Source organism: Artibeus jamaicensis, unplaced genomic scaffold (assembly GCF_021234435.1).
Source record: "Artibeus jamaicensis isolate MK-2021 breed Jamaican fruit bat unplaced genomic scaffold, CSHL_Jam_final contig_233, whole genome shotgun sequence".
NCBI lineage: Eukaryota > Metazoa > Chordata > Mammalia > Chiroptera > Phyllostomidae > Artibeus > Artibeus jamaicensis.
Window position 1 is genome coordinate 65,773,367 of NW_026521486.1, and position 23,320 is coordinate 65,796,686.

Consider the following 23,320-nt stretch of genomic DNA (forward strand, 5'->3'; position numbering starts at 1 on the left):
TAAAATAAAGTAAAAATTAATTTTCTTGGCACAGTAGCCATATTTTAAATGCTCACTAGCTACCTGCTGTTAATGGCTGCCATATGAAACAGTGCAGATGTAGCATTTTTCACCTTTGTAGAAAATTATATTGTACAGTGCTTATTGTATAAGTTCCTTGAAAAACAGGAGCAGTGTCTATTTATTTTAGTACTACTAGTACCTAGCATGGTTTCAGATATATAATAGTTTTTCAGTGAACTTTTAACAAAATTAAATAATGAAAGCATTGAAAGGAAGAAATTGCAAAGTGTATTGGGTAACATACTACTGATATTTACAAGATTTTTAGATGTTACTGTAAATAGAACTTTTTAATATGAGCTCATTGATCCAGGTATATTGGCTATTTCAGTATGTTTTCTGTAACGTGGATCTAATGCATCCCACCCAGTTCTTAACGTTCCTAAAGAATAATACCTCATAATCTAAAATACTGCATTGACTTTGTAAAATACAGTAGAAGAGAATTACAGCGATGATTGTATTGCCATTTTCTCCTTGCTTTGCCTGCCATTAAATGTTTTATTTTCTCATTAGCTTTTTTAAACCACAGAAGTAATAGATGCTAATAATAAAAACTTTGAAGAAAAATGTGGCAATACATAGTAGAACTAGGAAGTTTACCTTCACAATATTAGCCTTATTTGGTGTATATCTTTTCAGATCTTTTTGAGTGACTAAGTAGGTACAGAGGTACAAACATGATTTTACATTTTTGACAAATGTGTTTTTCTGCAGCTTGCATGTTGCAGTAATCACTAGTTTGAATTTTGTGTTTTAGTCTTTTCCTTGTTTGTTTTGTTTGTTTTTTTATTATATGTGTGTTTCAGTACATACAGGTAACATCATTCTTTATGTACTGTGTGGAATTTTTTAGAAAGTAGTATTTTGTTTTCAGTTTTTTTGAATGGGAAAAATAGTGAATTTCTAGCCCCCCAAAATTGTAAACAATTTCCCAGATATTGCTGAAATATTCAACTGTTGACAGTTCACCAAAGATTTCTTTCTGCATAATATAAAGCATTTAGAACATGTGCTTTATATGTTTACCTAATTATTTAAGACATACAGATGCATCAGTATGTTTCCATTCAGTTTGTGTTACACAGTACTGTATACAAATTACGTTTGTTTCTTTTATACTGCAATAAAAATGTAATATAAATAAGCAGTGATGTACTTTGTTTCTTTTATTCTTAGTTATGTGATACTGAAAACTTTTATCTTCTGTCAGAAAGCACCTAACAACTGATGGTATCTTGCAATTCAGAGTTGTAACTTAGTAGCTTACCACCTTCTGATACCTCCTAGTATGAATAAAACAGCACCAGGATTAAAGCTGACTCTTAGAATCTGTGACACCTTAAAGTATGTTAAAGATACATAATGAGCCTTGGCTGGTGTAGCTCAGTGAATTGAGTGCAGGCCTGGGAACCAGAGGATCACGGTTTAATTCCCTGTCAGGGCACATGCCTGGGTTGCAGGCCAGTTCCCAGCGGGGGACACATGAGAGGCAACCATATACTGATATATCTCTCCCTCTCTCCTTCCCTTCCCCTCTAAAGATAAATAAATAAAATCTTTAAAAAAACAATGAATATAAAGAATACTTCAAATGAACATGAATTTTTAAAAAAATGAATACTTAACAATTCAAGAGTTGTCAGAATAGATGTTGCCTACAGCAGAAATGTGGGTTTAGTCATTGTTATTGTTTGGTGTTGCGTTAAGGTGAGCAAGAGTGAGCCGAGGAAGGAATTCAAAAATAAATTCTTGAAACTGACAAACTGCTTCACAGTTTCACTCTGCTCTTGAAACTCTTGGAAACAAATGGCCATGACCTGTTGTCTGTAGCCAGAGAGGAAGATAGAGATAGAAAAACTCAAGATGAATAAGTTGTCTTCACTTGCAGTTACAGAGCCCTTGTTAAAATGAGGTTGCTCTTATAATTGCACCTTTGATGTGATTGTCCTGCACATTATCAGCAATAGAAAGTCATTTTTGACTCCATGACCTGCATTTTTTAAAAGAGTAATTTTGACATTTTTATCATTCATTGCTCCTCTTATTCTTTTTCCTCTGGCCAACCAAGAATATCAAGTTAAATTAATCCCAAAGTTCCTCATTGTTTGGCTCATCATTACGTGATGTTAACAGTGTTACTCTTTCTTTGACATGTTCTGATGACATCCCCCCCCATCCTTTGAATTTATCAAATGGAGTTATATTTGCTTCCCAAAAAGCAACTTTCACCAAGATAACATGGTTTGTGGCACCCTCAGTGTTTTACTAATTTTTTTCACCTTACCTCTATGCCAAAAGAAATACTAACAGCTCTGTTAAATGATTAGATCCAAGTTATTTACAGCAGCAACTCACATGCTATGTTTTCCAAAGAAGATTTAAAGTATCAGACTGCACCCCTGTGTGTTCACTGTAGTGTTCTTTTGGGAACTGAGGCTCTAGGCTCTTACACATTAAATGTGTAGAAAGCTGTGTTCTCTTTCAGAAAAATATTTTACATTTAGGAAGTTTGCTTCAGTCATGACTCTGGAATGTATTCATCATTAAATAGAAAATTAAAACATTAGTGCAAATATTTCTCTGAATCAGGGAAAACAGAAGTAGGCAAAATTATCTTTTAAAATATAATTGAGGACCTTGCTTAGATTCTGGGATGATCAAGCCTGTCTGTGATGGCTGCTTAGGTTGTTTTTATTTTTGTTTTTAATCTTTCTGAATTTCTACATAAAAGTAGAACAACTAGATGGCAAAACCTTTGTAACAGAACTTGGTGATGAGGTATCCCCATGAACTTCAAATATAAGCAGGTGAGAACTAACAAAAAGATGTGCATTTATCACATTTGCATTGAAAAGTATAGGGATGCTTTAGGGGTTCTGGACCTGCAACTAGAAGCACCTCAAAGTTGTGCAGAGCCAGTTTGAAATTTGGGAAGGAGTTTTGCCCACTTTATTAATTAAAGCAGTATAAGGACCCATGGCGAGGCATGAAGTGACTTGAGCAACTTAGCTTTCTGAATTCCCACGACTGATCAGTTGATGTTCCCTTCCAGGACCCTGCTAGGAAGTTTCTGAGTGTGGAATCAAATGAGCAGAGGAAAACAGAGACAGAGGAAAGAGAAGGTTGAGATAAAAATGGGAGAGGGGAACAATTAGAAAGTCTCAGAAAACAAGCCATTGTATTTATAAATAGTACATGAAGACAACAGAGAAGGAAATTTTATGAAGTTGGAGAAGTTCTGAACCAAATCATATTTTCAAAATTTAGGACAATTAAGTTTACAAAAGGTCTTCCAGAAATATGGTTAAGAGTATATGTATTAATTTGGAATCCCATTAAAAGTTTTCATATTGATCTAACATTTTACAATGTCAATTTTTAATTTTTAAAAAATTTATTGAGCCCTGGCTGGTGTAGCTCAGTGGATTAATAAGCACAGGCCTGCAAACCAGAGTATCGCGGTTCGATTCCCAGTCAGGGCACATGCCTGGGTTGCAGGCCAGTTCCCAGCAGGGGGCGCATGAGAAGCAGCCATACATTGATATTTCTCTCCCTCTCTCCTTCCCTTCCCCTCTAAAGATAAATAAATAAAACATTTTTAAAAAATTTATTGAGCTTGTGTTCGGGACATATTTTCCTATGAAAATTAAGTAAATAAAGATTTTTTTCTGTGTCTTTTAAAATTTTTTTATTTTGTTTTTTGTATTTAATTTAATTCATTTGAAATTAATTTTTGTATTGTTATGAGTTAGGCATCCGATTTTCTTTCTTTGGTATTTAGATACTCAGTTATGTTAGCATCGTGTATTGATTTGTTCTGCCTTCCTCAATTAATCAGGAGTGCTGGTTCTGTTGTAAATCAGGGTTCTTTATATATGTGGGCCTGTTTCTTGCATCTCTTTTCTGTTACATTGATGTGTTTGTCTCTGTCTGTTTAGTATCACATTTTCTTAACCACTGTAGCTTTGCATTACATTTTCATGTCTGTCTCTCCATGTTAGTCTTCATGAGTGTCCTGACTTGCTTGGCCATTTACTCAATGACAAATTTTATTTTTTAAAACAATGGACACACAAATCTTTAGTCAGGTTTATGCATAAGCACTTTTCTGCTTTTTCTGTTGTTTTTGGGAGGACTAAATGGTATTTTTTTATATTCTATAGATGTTACAGTTATAGTGACATACGATTTGACTTTTTGGATTTATATTGTGTCATTGATGTTGCCAAACTTTGAAAATGTATCTGTAGGGTTTTTTTTGAAATTACAGTTTCATACTTCCTTTATAATTTTTTAAATAAAGTTTTTTTTAAACCCTCATCCAAGGATATGTTTTACTGATGAGAGAGAGAGGGGGGGAGAGAGAGAGGGAGAGATGTGATAGAGAAACATCAATCACTTGCCTCCTGTCTGTGCTCTGACTAGGGGGATCGAACCCACAACCTAGATATATACCCTGACAACAAACCTGCAATCTTTTGGTGCACTGGATGATGTTCTACCAACTGAACTGCCTGTCAGGGCCCTTTGTAATAACTTTAACATTTTTTTTCTGAACTCACTAGTAATTTTGATATAATGTTAAATAGAAATAATAGGTATCTTTATCTTTTTTAAAAATTGTTGTTCAAGTACAGTGTTCTGCCTCCCCCCCAGCCCTCCCCACCTCCTTTCTCCCTCCTGTTCCCCCCCCCCCGCCCCCCTGTTAATGTCCATGTGTCCTTTATATTTGTTCCTGCAAACCCTTCACCCTTTTCCCCTGAAATTCCCTCACCTCTCCCCTCTGATCACTGTCAGCCTCTTCTCAATTTCAGTGTCTTTGGTTATATTTTGCTTGCTTATTTGTTTTGTTGTTTAGGTTCCTGTTAAAGGTGAGATGATATGGTATTCATCTTTCACTGCCTGGCTTATTTTGCTTAGTATAACGCTTTCCGGTTCCATGCTTACTGTTGCAAAGGGTAGGAGCTCCTTCTGGTATCTTTATCTTGTTACTTGTCTTACAAGCTTTAAGTTATCAAACTAGCAAATATGATATTTGATACTGTAGAATTTTTTTGGTAGATATACTTTATAGGGATAAAGAAATTCTTTACAGTGCTGCTGTTTTACATATTTTTTTCACTGCAGCACCCTTTTCATTGTGTGCCTTTTTCTGTTATTTGTTGGTTTTGCTAAAGATTTGTCAGTTTTTTTAGCAGCCAACTTTTAACTTCTTTTAGTTATCTTTTTTCTTTACTTCTTAGATTTTTGTAACTATTCTTTACTCTCAAGTGTTTTTAATGTTCCAAATTTAGGAGGTTTGTCTAGTTATTTTTCTTTTGCTATTTTCTCATATAATTCCACTGTAGCTAGAGAATGTGGTTACTAAACAATTGTTTATGTACTTGAACAAAATGCATGTCTTCTGTACCCATATATTTATCATTATTATCCAGATATTAGCATTCATTCGTTTATATCTGGAATCTAGTATATCCTCTTCTCTTTCTTTGATAGTTTTATAAATTCTTGTGTTGAATGTGTAATTGAACATAAGTCCAGCAATTGGAAGTTGGCACTGATCATCATTCTTCCCCTTATTCTCTTCCTCCCCCTCTTCCTTCCTCTTCTTTCTCCTCCTCCTCCCTCCTTTCCCTCCTCCTTCCTCTTTTTTTGTGGGAGGGCTGGTTCTTCACTTATGGTACCTTGTTTCCTTGTGTTTGTGTTATCATTACATGTTTCGTAGAAATTTGTGGGAAAGTTTTGAGGACCAGATGGAAGGACATTTTTCTCAGGGAAGTTTGTGTTTGCTTTCACCCAGCACCTAAGACACTACTAATCCAGGACCAATTAAAAAAATAATGTTGGGTTATGATACAAGTTCATACATATATGTGAGTTAGGGCTGCTTGTGACTGTAGATTATCAGAAGAGTTGTAGATTGCCTTCATCTCCTTGTGTCTGGAATCAATATCAAGACCATTCAGAATTTTGGTGACTCTTCCACTAAGGGGTTATTACAATTATGAATATGCTTTTGAGGTACCTGCTTTATGTGAAGATCTTTTAGTAGCTCTTACCGTGGGCAGATTTTCTTTCTGGAGATACAAGCTTGTGACTTCTCTCAATTTCAGCTTTTACTTTGTGGGTTTTTTGTTGTGTTTTTTTTTTTAATTTTGAAGTTCTCTCCTTCCCTTCCTTCTTCTACTTTCCAAATGCACAAGTTTATTTAAAAATAAAAAGATGATCTATGTGTTACTTATTACTGATATTTTGTTCACACTGTATCCCATCTTGGAATAAGCCTGGTATATGCTCAGTAAATATTTATTGATTGGCTGAATCAGTGGAGCATTTTTAGTTGATTTTGAGTAGAGCATTTTGTTTTTGTAATAGTGTTCCATACTACCAGAAACATGTATCTTACTCATAGACCTCTGTTATATATTTCTAATTTTTCATTGTACTTGGTGGGGGGGAATATTATTTTTTCTTTCTTTTGTCATCCAAAATTAAAAATGTTTTGTGGTTCTTTCTCTTTCTTTCATTTTTCTGTCCATCCCTCCCCCTCCCCTTTTTTTCTTTCATTCCCCCTTACCTGCTTCCTTCCTTCCTTTACCCCCTCTTTGTTTCTTTCCTTCCCTTCTTCCCTATGGTAAAATATCATTTGCCATCTCCTTAAAGGACTTAAAATTTTTTGTGTGTGTGCAACATAGACGAAATTTTTTAAAGTCAATTTTTATTTGAGGAATTTAACATGTGATTCTCTCCTATTGCTTATCACCTTAGTTTCTCCAAAGTTTGAATCATAATATTTGAGATAGGCCTTTTATTTTATTTTATTTTATTTTATTTTAATATATTTTATTAATTATGCCATTACAGTTGTTCTATGCCCCCTTCATTCCCCTCCACCCTGCACACCCCTCCCCCACCATTCCCCCCTTTAGTTTATGACCACGTGTCTCAAGTTCTTTAGATTCTATATTTCCCATGCTATTCTTGCCCTCCCCCCTATCTATTTTCTATCTACCATATATGCTACTTATTTTCTGTACTTTCTCCCCCCTTCTCCTCCCACTCCCCTCTTGCTAACCTTCCATGTGATCTTCCTTTCTATGGTTCTGCTCCTGATCTAGCTGTCCTCTTAGTTTGCTTTTGTTTTAGGTGTAGTTGTTAATAACTGTGAATTTGCTGTCCTTTCACTGTTCATCTTTTTTATCTTCTTTTTCTAAGGTAAGTCCCTTTAACATTTCATATAATAAGGGCTTGGTGATGATGAACTCCTTGAATTTGATCTTATCTGAGAAGCACTTTATCTGTCCTTCCATTCTAAATGAAAACTTTGCTGGATAGAGCAATCTTGGGTATAGGTCTTTGTATTTCATGACTTGGAATACTTCTTTCCAGCCCCTTCTTGCCTCTAAGGTCTCTCTTGAGAAATCAGCTGACAGTCTGATGGGAACTCCTTTGTAGGTGACTATCCCCTTATCTCTTGCTGCTTCTAGGATTCTCTCCTTCATTTTAATCTTGGCTAATGTAATGATGATGTGCCTTGGTGTGTTCCTTCTTGGGTCCAACTTCTTTGGGACTCTCTGAGCTTCCTGGATTTCCTGGAAGTCTATTTCCTTTGCCAGAATGGGGAAATTCTCCTTTATTATTTGTTCAAATAAGTTTTCCACTGGTGGCTGTGCCTTTCCCCCTTCTGGTACCCCTATAATTCGGATGTTGGAGCGTTTAAAGATTTCCTGGAGGTTCCTAAAACTCTCCTCATTTCTTTGAATTCTTGCTTCTTGACTCTTTTCTGTTTGGCCATTATTTGATTTCTTCTGGTCCACTCCATTGATTTGAGTCCCAGTTTCCTTTTCATTGCTATTGGTTTCCTGTGCAATTCCATTCATTTCAATTAGTTTCGCTTTCATATATTTGTCTAATTTGTGGCTATAATCAACCAGTTCTGTGAGGATCCTGATGACCAGTGTTTTAAACTGTGCGTCTGAGAGTTTTGCTATTTCTTCATTGCTTAGAGTTATTCTCTCTGGGGCTCTGAGTTGTTTTTGAGCCATGTTTTGATCTGTTCATGCCTGTTAGGTATGAGGAGCGGAGCCTTAGTTGTTCACCAGGGTAGGGCCACCCAGGTCGCTGGTTTGTGGTGCTGTATGTGGGGCCGGGGTCAGAGAGGGACAATGGTGGTCCCCTCTGCTGCTTCCTGCCACTGGGGCCTGTGCGGTCTGTCTCACTGCTAGCTCCTTCACCAGTTTTTCTGCGTGCGAATGTGTGACTGCAGTCAGCTCTCAGTGGGTCCGCTTTCTTCTCCACACCTGGGATCTACCCATGGCTGCTGGCACACCTGGGTTGCGTGCCTCGTTTGGTCTGGTGGATCTTTCCTGCCAACCCCGCTCTGCTGCTGGCTCTGCCCTCTTACCGGTTTGGCTGAAGGGTTCGTTGTTGTCAGACTTCTGTGTAGTTCAATTTTCTGTGGTTTGGCTGCGTTTTTGTTGCTAAAACTTTGTTGTTTTTAAACTTAGTTGTGCGAGAAGGTTCAGTGCTTCCACCTACGCCTCCATCTTGGCGGAAGTCTCCTGAGATAGCCCTTTTAAAAAGAATTTTTGGTTAACTCACAATTGTCATGTCAGTCCACAGTTGTTATAGTTGAACTTTCTTGATCTGGGCTTGAATATGGGCAACTGATGACACACTTTAAAAATGTTTCACCTGTAATCTTTGGGATCCAATTTCTATATGCAGATTATTTTTAGGGCCACTTTTAGGCTTAGAGTAGATGGATCTGCATGGTTCTCAGTTTCAGACAACCTCCGAACATGAATAAACATTCATCTATAAATAAGCACCCTAGAATAGTACAGGTCTTTGGAATATAGCAATACCCAACATTAAAAATTTTGTCTATTAGATCTTTCCTACTTTTAGCATGTCTGTCTTATAGTTATTTCCCACAGATCTAACAGATAGTTCTGAGTAAAGCAAACCACGTACTTAACTCTGAATGGCATTTGCAATGATGTGGGTTTACAGAAAAAGCCCCATTATAGTGGGTCTAAACTAAAAAAAAAAAAGTTTTTTATGGTGATAAATTCTTTGAGGATTGTATGTCTGAAATCTTTCATTTTTGACTTAGACCTGTCTTCTGGCTTTGATTATTTCTGACAAAAATCTGCTGTCATTCTTATCTTTAGTTCTCTTTACATAATATACTTTTTCTTTCTGGCTACTATTAAGGTTTTTTTTGTCATTGTTACATATTTTGGTTTGATGTATCTTGGTATAATTTTCTTCATGACTCTCGCACTTGAGATTTCTTGAGCCTCTTAAATATGTGTTTATAGATTTTATCAAACTGGAAATTTTTAATGAGTTATTTCCTTAAATATTTATTTCGTCCTTATTCTACTTTGGAAACTCCAGTTACACATAGGTTAGGTCACCTGAACTTGTCCTACAGCTTACTGATACTCTGTTCATTTTTTTTTTAATTTCTTTTTTTTCCTCTATGTTTTATTTAGGATAGTTTTTAAGTTCACTCACTTCATCATGCTAATTTTTCAATCTTTTCCAATCAAGATGTAGTTATATTAACTGTTTTTAAGCCATTGTCTATTAATACTATTGTGTGCAATTTCTAGGTCTGTTTCTGTTGCTTGTTGGTTTTTTACCCTCTGTATTGGGTTCTGTTTTACTTCTTTGCATGCCTGGTAACTTTTACTTGGATGCCATTCCTTGAAAATTTTAACTGTTCATTGGTATGTATTTTTTGTATTTCTGTTAATATTCTGGACTATTCTTGGGGATACAGTTATATTACTTAGAAACTGACACTTTTCTTTTTTTATTTTTTAATTATATTTTATTGATTATGCTATGATAGTTGTCCAGATTTTCCCGTCTGTTGTCCCCTTCCACAGAATACCTCCATTCCCTCAGGCAATCCCCACACCATTGTTCATGTCCATGGGTCATTCATATAAGTTCTTTGGCTACTCCATTTCCTATACTGTACTTTACATCCTTGTGGCTCTTCTGTAACTACCTATTTATACTTCTTAATCTCTTCACTTCTTCATCCACACTCCCCTACATGGCCCTCCCATCTGACAACCATCAAAACGCTCTCTTCCACAATTCTGTCTGTGCTCATCCTGTTTGCTTAGTTTATTTTTTTAGATTGAATTGTTGATATGTATTTTTTTTCTCTTTTATTGTTCATAGTTTTGATCTTTTTCTTGAATAAGTTTCCTTTACAATTCAGATAATAATAGTTTCGTAATGATGAAGTCCTTCAGTTTTTTCTTGCTTGGGAAGCTCTTTATCTGCCCTTCAAATCTAAAATAATATCTTTTGCTGGGTAGAGCAATCTTGGCTGCTTTTCAGACTGAATGTTTCTTGCCAGTCCCTTGTATCCTGCAAAGTTTCTTTTGAGAAATCAGCTGGCAGTCTTATGGAAAACTTCCCTGTAGGTAACTAACTGCTTTTACTGCTTTTAAGATTCCTCTTTATTTTTAAACTTTGGCATTTTAATTATGATGTGTCTTGGAATGGGCCTCTTTGCATCCATCTTGTTTGGGACTCTGTGCTTCCTGGACTTGCACAACTATTTCCTTCACCAAATTAGGGAAGGTTTTTGAAAATTACTTATTTGATAAATTTTCAATTTCTTGTTCATTCTTCTCTTCTGGCACTCCTATGATACAAGTATTGAAACACTTAAAGTTGTTCCAGGGTTGGCTTACACTATCCTGATTTTTTTAGATTCATTTTTCTTCGTGTTGCCCTGATTGTTTTGCTTTTTGCTTTTTTTTGTGGGGTGTTTTTTGTTGTTGTTGGTTTTTTTGTTTTGTTTTGTTTTTTTGCTTCCTTATGTTCCAAATCATTGATTTGATTCTTGGCTTCATCCACGCTACTATTGTTTCCATGTAAATTGTTATTTATTTTAATTAGTGTATCCTTCGTTTCTGACTGGATATTTTATATACTGCTGAGGTCCTCACTAAATTCCTTGAGCATCCTTATAACCAGTGTTTTGAACTCTTCATCTGATAGATCACTTATCTCCATTTCATGTAGCTCTTTTCCTGGAATTTTGATCTGTTCTTTCATTTGGGCAAGTTTCTTTGTCTCCTTGTTTCAGCAGCCTCTGTGTGTTGGTTTCTTTGTATTAGGGAGAGCTGCTTTGACTGTGTTGTCTTGGTAGTGTGGCCTAATGTAGTAAGGGCCTGTAGGGTCCAGTGGCACAGCCCCCCTTATCGCCCAAGCTGGGTACTCAAGGTGCATCCTTACTGTGGGCTGAGTACACCCTCCTCTTTAGCTGTGCCTTGGTTGCTTGCTGTTGGCAGGTACCATATTTTACTACATATAACATGTGCCTGTGTATAGTGTGCACCCATGTTTTTGTGCACATTACACATGGGATTATTATGGCCATTATTACACCCATGTTATGTAATCCTTATTCCCATGTATAATGCACATCCTTATTTTTCCTCAAAAATTTGAGCAAGGAAGTTCTCATTGTACATGGCAAAATACAGTATTGGGAGAGATTTGCCTAGGCCAGTCAGCTGCAAGGATTGGCAGCGACCATGGACCACCAACCTCCACCATTCATGGAGGATCAGCTGTGCAGGGGAAGGATGGTTGTACTTTGATGTGGTCTATAGCCTTCCACTGGTGCACTGGTCTTGGAGTTTCCCAGGTAGGCATGCCAAGGTCAGCCCTCACCTGTGTTTTGCCTGGGGCTGCCCTCTCTGAGCTATAAAGTAATCTGAGATGGCTGCTATTTGTGCTGGGCTTGGAGGTTCCCAGGCAAAGCCAAGCAGTGAATCTAGGATGGTTACTGTCAAAGGGGTGCCTGGGCCTCACTGAGGGCAGCTATTGTTCATTTGATAGGATTTAGGAATTTGTGAAGCAGGAGCCAAGACCAGCCATTCATATGGAAAAGCAGCTTGGGTGGGCCCATAAGTTGGGTGAGGCAGAGTCCCAGGAGATCTTCAAGGCCAATCAAACAGTGTTAGCCACGTTGATGGAATCTCAGATATGGCACCAGTTTGCAGGCTGTGTGGCTTTTGAGGGGAAAGGGTTTAGAAAAGGGACAAGGGCCTCTGTTCACCTTGATGCCAGACACTTTAGTTTCTCCCTGTATGCCACTTCAAGTTGCTACTCTGGTGCAGGAGCTCAGAGGGAGTGTTTATGAGGTGAGTCCATGTACGGTTTTTTTTAAGAGGAACTGCTTGGTGGTTCAGAAGTTTCTTCCACCAACTCAATTCCCATGGCTTTTGCAGCTTGATGTTTTGGGGACTTACCTTCCTGGCACTGGAAACCTGGGCTGGGGGGATCTGGTGTGAAGCTGGGATTCCTTGTTCTCTAGATATCCCTCCTGGATTTTTACCTACCACACATAGGTGAGGGACCAGCCCATTCTGCAACTGCACCCTTTTTAACAATCTGGACAGATGTGGTTTCTTTAATTCCGTAGTTGTCAGACTTCCATTCACCTTAATTTCTGATGGTTCTGAGTGGTGTTTTTTTTATATTTTAGTTGTAATCATTAGCCTTTAGTCTAGTATTAATTTTTCTAAACTACTGGGGCTGTACTTTCCTAAGTACTGCTACCTGATGCCCTGTCAATTACATTGTTTTTCTATTCTGGTATTTGGAAATAGCCCTGTGTTGAGTTGTGGAGATTGTTTCTACTCCCCACCCCCACCCCCCCACCTCTCAGACTCTGGTAGTTTTTTCACATGCCTGTGCTAATCAGTATTTAGCAGAAGACTAGAGGGATCCTTTCCCAATCTTTAGAACTCTTATCTCTTTGCAACTCTTCCTGTCTGTTATTCTAACCTCACTCCAGCTGCCTTGGCCTATCTAAACTCTCAGCTACATTTCCTCAAATCACAGAGATTCTGGGCTCCACTAAAACTCCCTTCCCTGCATTACAACCTGGAAATTCATTCGTCTGTTAGTAAGGGCAGTTGTAGGGCTCACATCAGTTCTTCATATTCTCTCAGGGATTCTACTGCCTTATGTCCTGTGCCTGAAAAGCATCATTTAATATATTTTGTTCATTTTTAAGTTTTTTTAGGTAAGGTGAAAGGGGAGTGAATCCCTACTGTTCCATCTTGGTTGGAAACAAAATTCCAAAAATTTCATTTTTTCCAAATTAATATGTAAATGTTGAAGCTAATTAGTTTTCAAAGATGTAAAACGAGGTGATGTTTATTTTATAAAAATTTGCAAAATTTAATGAGTATATTGAGTTAACCTTTTCATTAAAAGGGCCTCACTTTTGTAGTATGTGACATTCGTTTCTTAGGAGCAATTAGTTTATCCACAGAAAACATACAGTTGACCCTTGAGTAGTGCTGGGATTAGGGATATTGAGCCCTTTGCAGTCAGAAATCCATATAAAACTTTTGAGTTGCCCCAAACATGACTACTAATAGCCTATTGTTAACTGGAAGCCTTATTGGTAACATAAACAGACAATTAACATGCTTTGTATGTTATGTGTATTACATATAGTATTCTTACAATAAAGTAAGCTAGAGAAAAAAATGTTAAGGAAATCATAAGGAAGGCAAAATACATTTTTAGTATTTATTGGGAAAAAAAAACAGCAGTCAAGTATAAGTAGACCAGTAAGTTCAAACCCATTTTGTTCAAGGGTCAACAGTAGTTTTAAGGTGGAGTACAATGGTAGTTCTTAATCTGATTGGTACCATTCTGTGAACAGGTTAAGGAAAAGAAAGTTGAGGGTCCCACAGTTCCGAATGGAGGCCTTTACTCAATTCCTCAGTTTTCACCCCTAACACTTTGGCTAATTTTCAAAATTTGGAGTCTGTTGACGGGTTTTGTCTGGAGAATAAACCCTTGGTATCTACTGGAACTGCAGGGGCTGAGTTTTCTGCATGTTAGATAACTGTTAAATTTGAGTAGAACCTGCAGACTCTACCCATCTGTGCCTGAGTCTGAGGGCAAAAGTAACCAACTTATAGAGGTTTTGTTAATGATCGAGATTTTATATATATATATATATATAAAACGCTTTGAGCAGTACTTCCATTTGGCAAACAGTCAGTATTTATTACTGCTTACATGCAGCCCTCTCTGTTAGACTGTTCAGTCTGTGTGCTGTTCAGCTAACTTGAAGTACATATTTCCATGGACTACAGTGCAACCCAGTGGCTCTAAGTAGTATAATTCTTGTAGTGGGATTTCATGATAGAAAAGAGATATGTATTATCTCATCATATTAAATTATAAGTTTGAAATACTCTCAAACCACTTTTTATAAAAAATGAAAATGTAATCTACCTTGAGAAAAAAATGCAAATGGGAAAAAAGACTGTTTTACTCTCCATATCCTCATCTGGTACTTCTCATAGTTAGAATGAAGGTTTCTGGTAGTCTATTAGGTATTTTGGAAGTGGTTATCAATTTCAGTGGGAAAAGGCCTAAAACAATTTTTATTGATAATGTTTCAGAACTACAAAATGTAAATCAACTTTTGACATAATTCTAATGTTTTTATTTTTTAATTTTATTTATTTTATCCTCACCTGAGGACGTTTTTTCATTGCTTTTGGAGAGAGAGAAAGGGCGAGAAACATTGATGCAAAGGAAAAGCATCGATTGATTGCCTCCCATATGCTCCTGGATGGCAAGGGTGGGGGGAGGGGGGAATCACAGGTGCCCAGACCAGGGATTGAGCCCGCAATCTAGGTATGTGTCCTGAACCAGGAATCAAACCTCCAACCCTTTGGTTACGGGACAATGTTCCAAACAACTGGGACACATTGGCCAGGGCTCTAATATTTTTAAAAATAATTCTTATGTTCATAAAGTTTTTTATATGCTGTATTGGTCAGTTAGTGTCAAGTAACTTCATTCAGGTGTGTGTGCCCTTTTCTTTCTAATTTTAAGCCCATTTCTTTTTTAATGTTTTTCTGTAATGAAATAAAAATATGATTATGTATAACGGTTGTGTTAGCATGATTGGTAGCTCAGAATCCTAATACTAAAAAATACTACCAAAACAAATTCCTTAGGTTATAAATATTTCTAGGATATAGTATTTAATATTTGAAATAGAAATATACTAGTTTCAAGGATTGTGGGCAGTCTCTCAGTGAGATGACCTATCATCCTTTCCCTCTAACGGGCAATAGATTATTTTTTGATATGGCTTCTCATGATATGTCTCAAATGCTGATTGACTACATATTGATAAAAGCAGATAAATATTAATGGCAGTTGGCTGTGATTTTTATTAATTGGTTTCTGTCAGTTTTGCAGACAACAGAATGTGTGTGTGTGAAGTGTTTGCTGATAGTTAATGTGGAATTGGTAGAGAAAAATAAGCAGAAAGTCAAATTCTATATTCAACAAACAGAATAAAGTCTCCATTAGAAAAGAATAAAAAAGGAAGGAACCCGGTAGCCTTTCTCCCTTCCCACACTATATGTTTCCACTTTGTCCTTGTAACACCAGGAAAGTACAGACTGCTGTTGGAAGTGAGTGAATAATTTGTCTATCCAAAAGTCTTGATCTTTTAAAGTTGTGAACTAGTGGATTTTATTATGCTTCACATGTATCAACATTGCTTACGGTAAAACTCCTGGCTACATTATAGACTACATAAGAAAAAGTTACCATTAGGGAGTTGTTCTTTAACCCAGTTTTTAGATGTAGCCTACATATTTAATGCTACAGTATCTATTTCAGTAATGGAATTTTTAGTTTTGTTATAATCATCCTAATTCCTTGAAGGATTAAAAAAATAAAAATATTAGTTCATGAGGAATATGGAAACAGTAATTACTTTTTAATGTTCTAATAGTGTTCTTTTAAGCACAATTAAAAAAACTGTAACTGTTTCTAAAATACAGTCAGTCTGATAGAGACTAGCTTTTGTTTCACGTACTTTTAACCAGTCCATTCTCATTCTTCTGCTGTAAAGATCATTTCATCATACACAGCTATTTAATTGTGCCATCCTCTACTTAACCAATGTTCACCACAAAATAAGCCCCGCCCTCTTTTTGACCCTTACTGCTTCTCCCATCTTGAAGCTTACAGTTTGGGCAGAATGCAAACGTTAAACTATTAGTTGCATATGTGGGAGTCAGTGCACTGTAGTGGCTAAAGAGGGGGAACTGCTGCAGATTGTCTGGGTTCACATCCCATCTCTTACTTACCAGGTGTGGAACCTTGGGCACATTAGATTTGTGACCTTGGACAATTTATCCAACTTACTTGGTTCTCAGTTTTCTCATCTAAAAACGAGGACTACATAAGAAGTCAATGAAGATTACATAAGTAGATTATGTAGTCATATTAGTCCCTCCTTATCAACAGTTTTGTTTTCTGTGGTTTCAGTTATCTGTAGTCAACCGTGGTCAAGAAATATTAAATTCCAAAAATAAACAGTTTGTAAATTTAGTACAGTTGTCTACATTTCCCCACCACCACCACAACCCCCACCCCAACTGTCTCTACCTTCCACCCTCGATTTTACTCCCTTTGGGCTTTGTTCATGTGTCCTTTATACTTGTTCCTTGATGACCCATCCCCCTCATTGTCCCCTCCCACCTCCCATCTGGTTACTGTCAGTTTGATTTTTATTTCAGCATCTCTGGTTATATTTTGCTTGCTTACTTGTTTTATTGATTAATTTCCACTTACAGGTAAGATCATATGGTATTTGTCTTTCACCGCCTGGCTTATTTCACTTAGCGTAATACTCTCCAGATCTATCTGTGCTGTTGTGAAGGGTAGGAGTTCCTTCTTTCTGCTGTGTAATATTCCATTGTGTAAATGTACCATAGTTTTTTGATACACTCATTTACTGATGGACACTTAGATTGCTTCTAGCCCTTGGCTTTTATAAATTGTGCTGCTATGAACATTGGGGTGAATAGGTTCTTTTGAATTGGTATTTCAGGATTCTTAGGGTATAATCCCAGCAGTGGAATTGGCAGGTTAGAGTTAGGGTTTGCTCACCCTAACATTACTTCTTTTGTAATAAAATCTTTCAATTTGTTTCTCTCAGAGAAAGTTAGATATTAGATATTCCCTTGTTCCTGTTCCCAAAGTACTTACATAGATTTTCATTTTGTAATTATTTATAGGTCTGTCCCCTAGCTAGACTAAACTGTTCAAGATGTGGGGCTGTTACCGGTTCAGTTTTGCTCTTCGGATATAATTCAGTTAGTTTCTGGCATAATTCATATACTAAATCCTCAGCATGTTTGTTGACACTCGAAGGGAGACCAGTCAGGAGGCTAAAAACATATAGTCCAGAGTTTTTAAGACAATGATAGAATGGCAAAAATGGATGTGAAAGCCACTTGGAAGAAAGGATAGAACTTGATGGGTATGCAGGAGAAAGTAACTCAGGAAATCAATTTTAAGTATTACTGATTTAGGTTATTAAATTATACTTCTGAGATAGAAATGCCTAGCAGCACTTTAAAATATGCTTCCAGAACCTTGACAGAGATAGATTTTGAAATCAGACTGCATTGTTTGCTATCAGGAAAATTACCACTCCACCATGAGATATGTTTGTGTCCCCTGGAAATAGAATTCCAGCTTTTACCAGTATTACAAACAACAAATGGATTTCAGATAAGGTCCTCTCCAGAGGCCTTGCTGAAAGAAATTTGTATAGGATTAAATATTATTCTGCCTTGTATATGATCTGAGTCTTTTTAAACCTTTCATATTTATCTCTATACACATAGACACATACATATGTATTTTCAAATTTTATTTATGAAGTGTCCTAGTGTGTTTCCCTGGGCATTTAAAAAGCTCCAGACCTTGCCTCCTATTTCTTCTCTCTGTAATTGCCATTCATCCCGCCTGGATCAGGGGCCATTTTACTGGTCTGAAATTGTTGGTTAAGATTATCACAAGTTTGGGGGTTTCTAAATTCTTGTTCTGTGATTCTGATTTACTGCATTTGGCTTTAAGAGTTTCTAGCTAGTCCAAGTTAAATAATGAAGTACACATACATACTTTCTGGTTAGCTCCTCTGGAGTCAGAGGAAAGATAAAATGTCTTGATTAAATGTTTTGGATCTGTGTTCCAAAAATTTTTAACAAACATTTTGGTATATACATATTCCTGTTCTTTCTTGTTAAAAAACCTTAATTTTTATTTCTCCATTGTTACAACATTTGGTGTGAGAGTTGTGAGAGAAGGTGGTAAGTTCACAAAATAGATATAAACCCTTAATATGTTTGCTTGAAAAAAGCTGACAGATTATACATAACAAAGATTGTAACATTTTATATGTAATAAAAAGTGAAGTATGATTTATTTTTAAATCAGTTTTTCAAATTTCTACTTTCTTAGTTGACTTTGAATAGCATAACCAGTAATTTCAATATATTTTAAAATAGTGTTGACATATCTCTTTGAAATCAGTGAAAATTGATATCTAGGTTCCTTTGATTTTTGCCTACCCTTCTAGGATATAATGCTACCATTTTGTATTATCATATATCCATCCATCTATTTATTAGTGTCAGCTCTCCTTCAAAATAATATCCATTTCTTATTACTTCTACCACTGCCACCACAGTCTGAGCTACCATCTTCTCTTACCATCCTGTTTCCCTGCTTCCATTCTTGTCCCCTCTCTTATTCAGTCTTTACAGAGTAACTCTAATCCTTTAAAAGCCTATGTGTCAAATTGCATCAGTCTTTTTTTCATGTGATTCCATTTGTTTTTTAATATATTTTATTGATTATGCTATTACAGTTGTCCCATTTCGCCCCCTTCATTCCCCTCCACCTTGCACACCCTCTCCCACCTACATTCTCCCCCTTTATTTCATGTCCATGTGTCATAAGTTCTTTGGCTTCTACATTTCCCTTACTATTCTTGCCCTCCCCCTGTCTATTTTCTACCTACCATCTATGCTACTTTTATTCTCTGTACCTTCTCCCCCTTCTCCTCCTCCCACTCCCCTGTTGCTAACCCTCCATGTGATCTCCATTTCTGTGTTTCTGTTCCTGTTCTAGTTTCCTTTGTTTTGTTTTAGGTGTGGTTGTTAATAACTGTGAGTTTGCTGACATTTTACTGTTTATGTTTTTTATCTTTTTCTTAGATAAGTCCCTTTAACATTTTATATAATAATTATATCAATCTTAAACTGCCCCACAACTCTCTTGACCCCTCCCCACCTCACATAGAATAAAATTCAATGCAAGGCACAACGTGATCTGGCCCTTAGCAGTATCTCTGACTTCATTTCCTATCACTTTTCACTCAGTTCACGCTGCTTGAGCCACATCACTCAGGATCTTGCCGTTTCCTCTATATTGAATGCTCTTCCTATAGATCTTTGCCTAGTTGGTTCCCTTACATCTCTGCTTATCTTCCTAGTTTCACCCTTGATGGCTATTCTAAAAAAGTTTTTGTCTCATTTTATTTTTCTATGTGGAATAATGGACAGGCCATTTAAAATTAAACTAGCTTTTATGGAAAATTTACTATATTGTCTTTTTTTCCTTTCTTTCTGATTTAACAATGGATCAGAAAAATTTGGGGTTCATCCCAAAATTTGGGGGTGAACTGGACTGGGGCCTGCATTTGGAGAGCAGGGTATTAACACTTTACCTTTCTCATATTACACTTACTTTCTCTCTCTCTTCTTAAGTCACTTAACAATAATTAGTGTTTTCGCTGATGTGTGAGTTCTGTGCTGAAGCATGTAAAACGAAAAGGAATTTTTGTGTATTTTTTTATTTTTGGTGTGTGTGCACACATACACAGTGAGTCTGAAAACATCTGGCATTGATAGAAAAGGAACATTTTTGTTTTCCTTTGGAGCACTTCATATATTCAGTTTTGTTTTCAAAATACTAAAATTCTTTGCACAGTAATAGCATGAAGTTTTATTCTGAACGATTAACTTTAGTTTTGGAATTCTAGGAGTCTATAATTGGTTAAGAGTTTGCTTTGTGTCCATTTGGACACAAAATTTATGGGTGTTAGATTTAATGAGAGCTACTCTGGTACTCTCTTGGAATTTTACTGACTTGTAGAGTTTCATGTCATTTTCTCACATATGCTTTCTTAGAAGAACTCAATAGTTATGGTCCTTTAAAGAGAATTAAATGTATCATTAACTTTTAGAAAAACAAACATTTAAAATCTTATATGTAAAAATTCTTATTTTGTAGATTATAAAGTGCTTTATTCCCTGTTACTTTTTCTGAAATTAAACTCATGAAGAAAATACTCTTTTCCTGTTAATGACTACCTAGGGGGTTGATGGATAGGCATGTGGGATCCTAGGCCCTGAAATTATATTCAGAATTACAGAAGAGCTTTTATGAGGTTCACTAAGGCACTCCACTGCCCAAAGAAGGTTAACTATATTCTAACAAATCGATAGACCCTTTAAAAATATCTTTCTGTATTTCACATCTAAAGAAATTAATAACCCAAAACATTAGCAAAGTGGTGATTAAGCTGTTCTTTGTTATTTATATTTAATTGAATAGCTTTTTTCCAGACATCAGCTGGAAGAATACTTAAATATTTGAGTTTTCTACAATTTTAACAGGGAATTTAGGATATAAAGCAGTTATTAAATAGCATGGGTGCTTTCAATAACTTGCACATCCAACTTGCCTTTAAAATCTTTGACATATCAGTTCACCATATCTACCAATAAATAATAGGAATAACTATAGTGTTTCATTTTAAAATGAAAAGGAAAGGAATTGTTCATTACTTTTTTGCAGTAGAAGAAAATATTCTTAATATTCTTATTCATAATCAGTGTACAAGACACATGTCAAATTTGATGTTTATCCTCAAAATTTTTCTGGAAAGATACAGTCACTGTGTATTCAGGTTTATATAAATCTCTCCTATTATGACATTTCACTTTGCACATTCACCTTAAATAACCTCAGTCGATAGTTTTGGAAACTTTATAAAGGTCACCTTAAAAAATAAGTAAAAATTAGCACAAATTTTGTAAACTTTTTCGCGTGGGCTCAAAATTACTAGTGTTGGATGTGATAAAGGCTTAAAAGCAAAAAAGTATGCAGATTATATAATGGAAATGATAAATTTACACCAGGATGGTGAATGAAGAATTATATTACTGTTATGTCAGTGGGTACTGTGGCTTGAGATAAAATTCCCAGTGTGCCATTATATTAATAAATTCAGATTGTAAGTAAAGATCATATGCTCTGGAAAACAGATAATAAGTAGATATATTGTTGACAAATACTCCGCTACTGAAATTGCATGTGAAGATTTTGAATAATTAAACCCAAACTTGATTTCAAAAAAATTTTTGTATGAGAAAATTATACTTGCGGTTGCTGTGTTTTCAAGAATAAGTGATATTTACTTCTTTTAAGTGCAATTGTATAAGACGGGCTTTACATTTTTTCCTCTTTTAGATCCTGGAAGTGAGCATTTAATGCTCTATTGTTATAGTCAGATTTTTGACTTTCTAATATGTCCCAATAACCCTTAGGTTATCTGTTTCTTTATCTTAGCAATGCTGCCTTCATTTTCTAGTTTCACATACAAGTAAAGTAAAGCTCGAAATTTTACAAAATATTTTTTGTGATAAAAGCAATATTTTTGTTTAGGTGACAAACAGCATGTTTGGTGCTTCAAGAAAGAAGTTTGTAGAGGGGGTCGACAGTGACTACCATGATGAAAATATGTACTACAGCCAGTCTTCTATGTTTCCACATCGATCAGAAAAAGATGTAAGTTAATCAGTTATATTGTGTGTACTCAGTGGTGTATGACAATCTCTTTCTGGTTCCTGAAAAGCAGTATGTAAACTTCACTGTACTGTTTTTGGTGAATGACTATGTTTTAGGCACACTTATAGGCCCTCAAGTACAAAGATGATGAGCTACATTGTAATGGGAGACAAAATGTTGTATGATTCACAAATTGGGATATGGTAATACTGTGGTAAGAAGTACTCAGAAGACATGGAGTAAACATGGTATTGCTTCTAGATCATCAGTTTTTTTAAATTTGTGAAGTAACTTATGTTAAAATACATATAGAAAGAAGATTTGCACAGATTTAAAGATACAATGGCAGGCTTCAGTGAAATGTAACCTTTGCTTTGCAATCTTCTGGCTACAATCCTAGGTTTCAAACAATATTTCTTCGAAGTTCAGTTGTAAGGATGCTCTAATAGAAAATTGTTCTGAAGACCTGTATTCAAAACATGGAAGGTGATATGTAGGTATGAATTGAGTGCTTTAGAAGGCTAGTTCAGCATTTTCATGTAAAATGAAAGGATTTAGAAAATAGCCAAGTGATAATTAGCCAATTGGTAAAATATTTTAAATGAATTCAATTGTTATTTTCAAATTCTGGTAAGCTGCTTTAGGTTATGCACTGTACAGTAAATATTCACTTGTCATTGATAGGTTCTTGGAAACTTCAACTTTAAGCAAAATGACATGTAACAAAACCAATTTTACCATAGGATAATTGATATAAACAGAGTTAAGCTCCTCCTCAAGTATATTTGGTCACAAAAATATCACTAGACTTCCAAATAAAGACCCAAAACATTTCTAATATTAAATACTGAAATAAATGTGAGCTATATATACATTTCAGAAATATTAATAAAACAAGAGAATTATTTTTCAACTTGTTTATTCTAGGTCAGGGTCACAAGTAGCCAGAACCTATCCCAGCAGCTCAGGGTACAAGGTGGGGCCCACCCCTGGGCAAGAGGATGCTACTGCATTCATTGTAGGGTGCGCACACACACTTGCACTCACTCAGATTGGAACAGCTTAGACACGCCGGGGAACCTAATGTTAACATCTTTGGGTCATGGGAGAAAGCTGGAGTACCTCAGGAAAAAGTTACACAATGGGCAAACTCCATATGGTCAGTGGCCCTCCACCCCAATCAGTGTTCAATGAAACAAACAACCTTTGAAGAGGACATGTTCTATACTTAGTCAAACCAGTTGCATTCTTGTACTTTGCGTTTTTTCCCTTTATAACCTTGTTTTTCCTAATTTTCCTGTCTATATAATAATCTCTAGTTCTTAACCTAATCAGATTTTTAGTGGTATTTAAAGATCTGTAAAATTCTGAGATACGTAACAGATGCTCTCCTTTTCATTAAAAGTTTATCATTAGTAAAGCACTTCCTGTGTCTTTGAGAATTTCACCAATTGGCTTAACCTAGATTTAGGTTCGGATTTCTGTAGGCCTTTAAATATCCACC

At 36.0% G+C, this 23,320-nt stretch overlaps 1 protein-coding gene across 3 annotated transcripts in view; it reads left to right on the forward strand.

Moving 5' to 3' along the window:
* Nucleotides 1-23,320, forward strand: part of CNOT2 (CCR4-NOT transcription complex subunit 2) — a 113,167-nt gene that overhangs the window by 43,640 nt on the left and 46,207 nt on the right. For all 3 annotated transcript variants that reach the window (XM_037132148.2, XM_037132147.2, XM_037132149.2), the window contains exon 3: nucleotides 21,694-21,816. In XM_037132148.2, coding sequence (XP_036988043.1) covers nucleotides 21,694-21,816 — 123 coding nt within the window. The remainder of the gene's footprint in view (nucleotides 1-21,693; nucleotides 21,817-23,320) is intronic.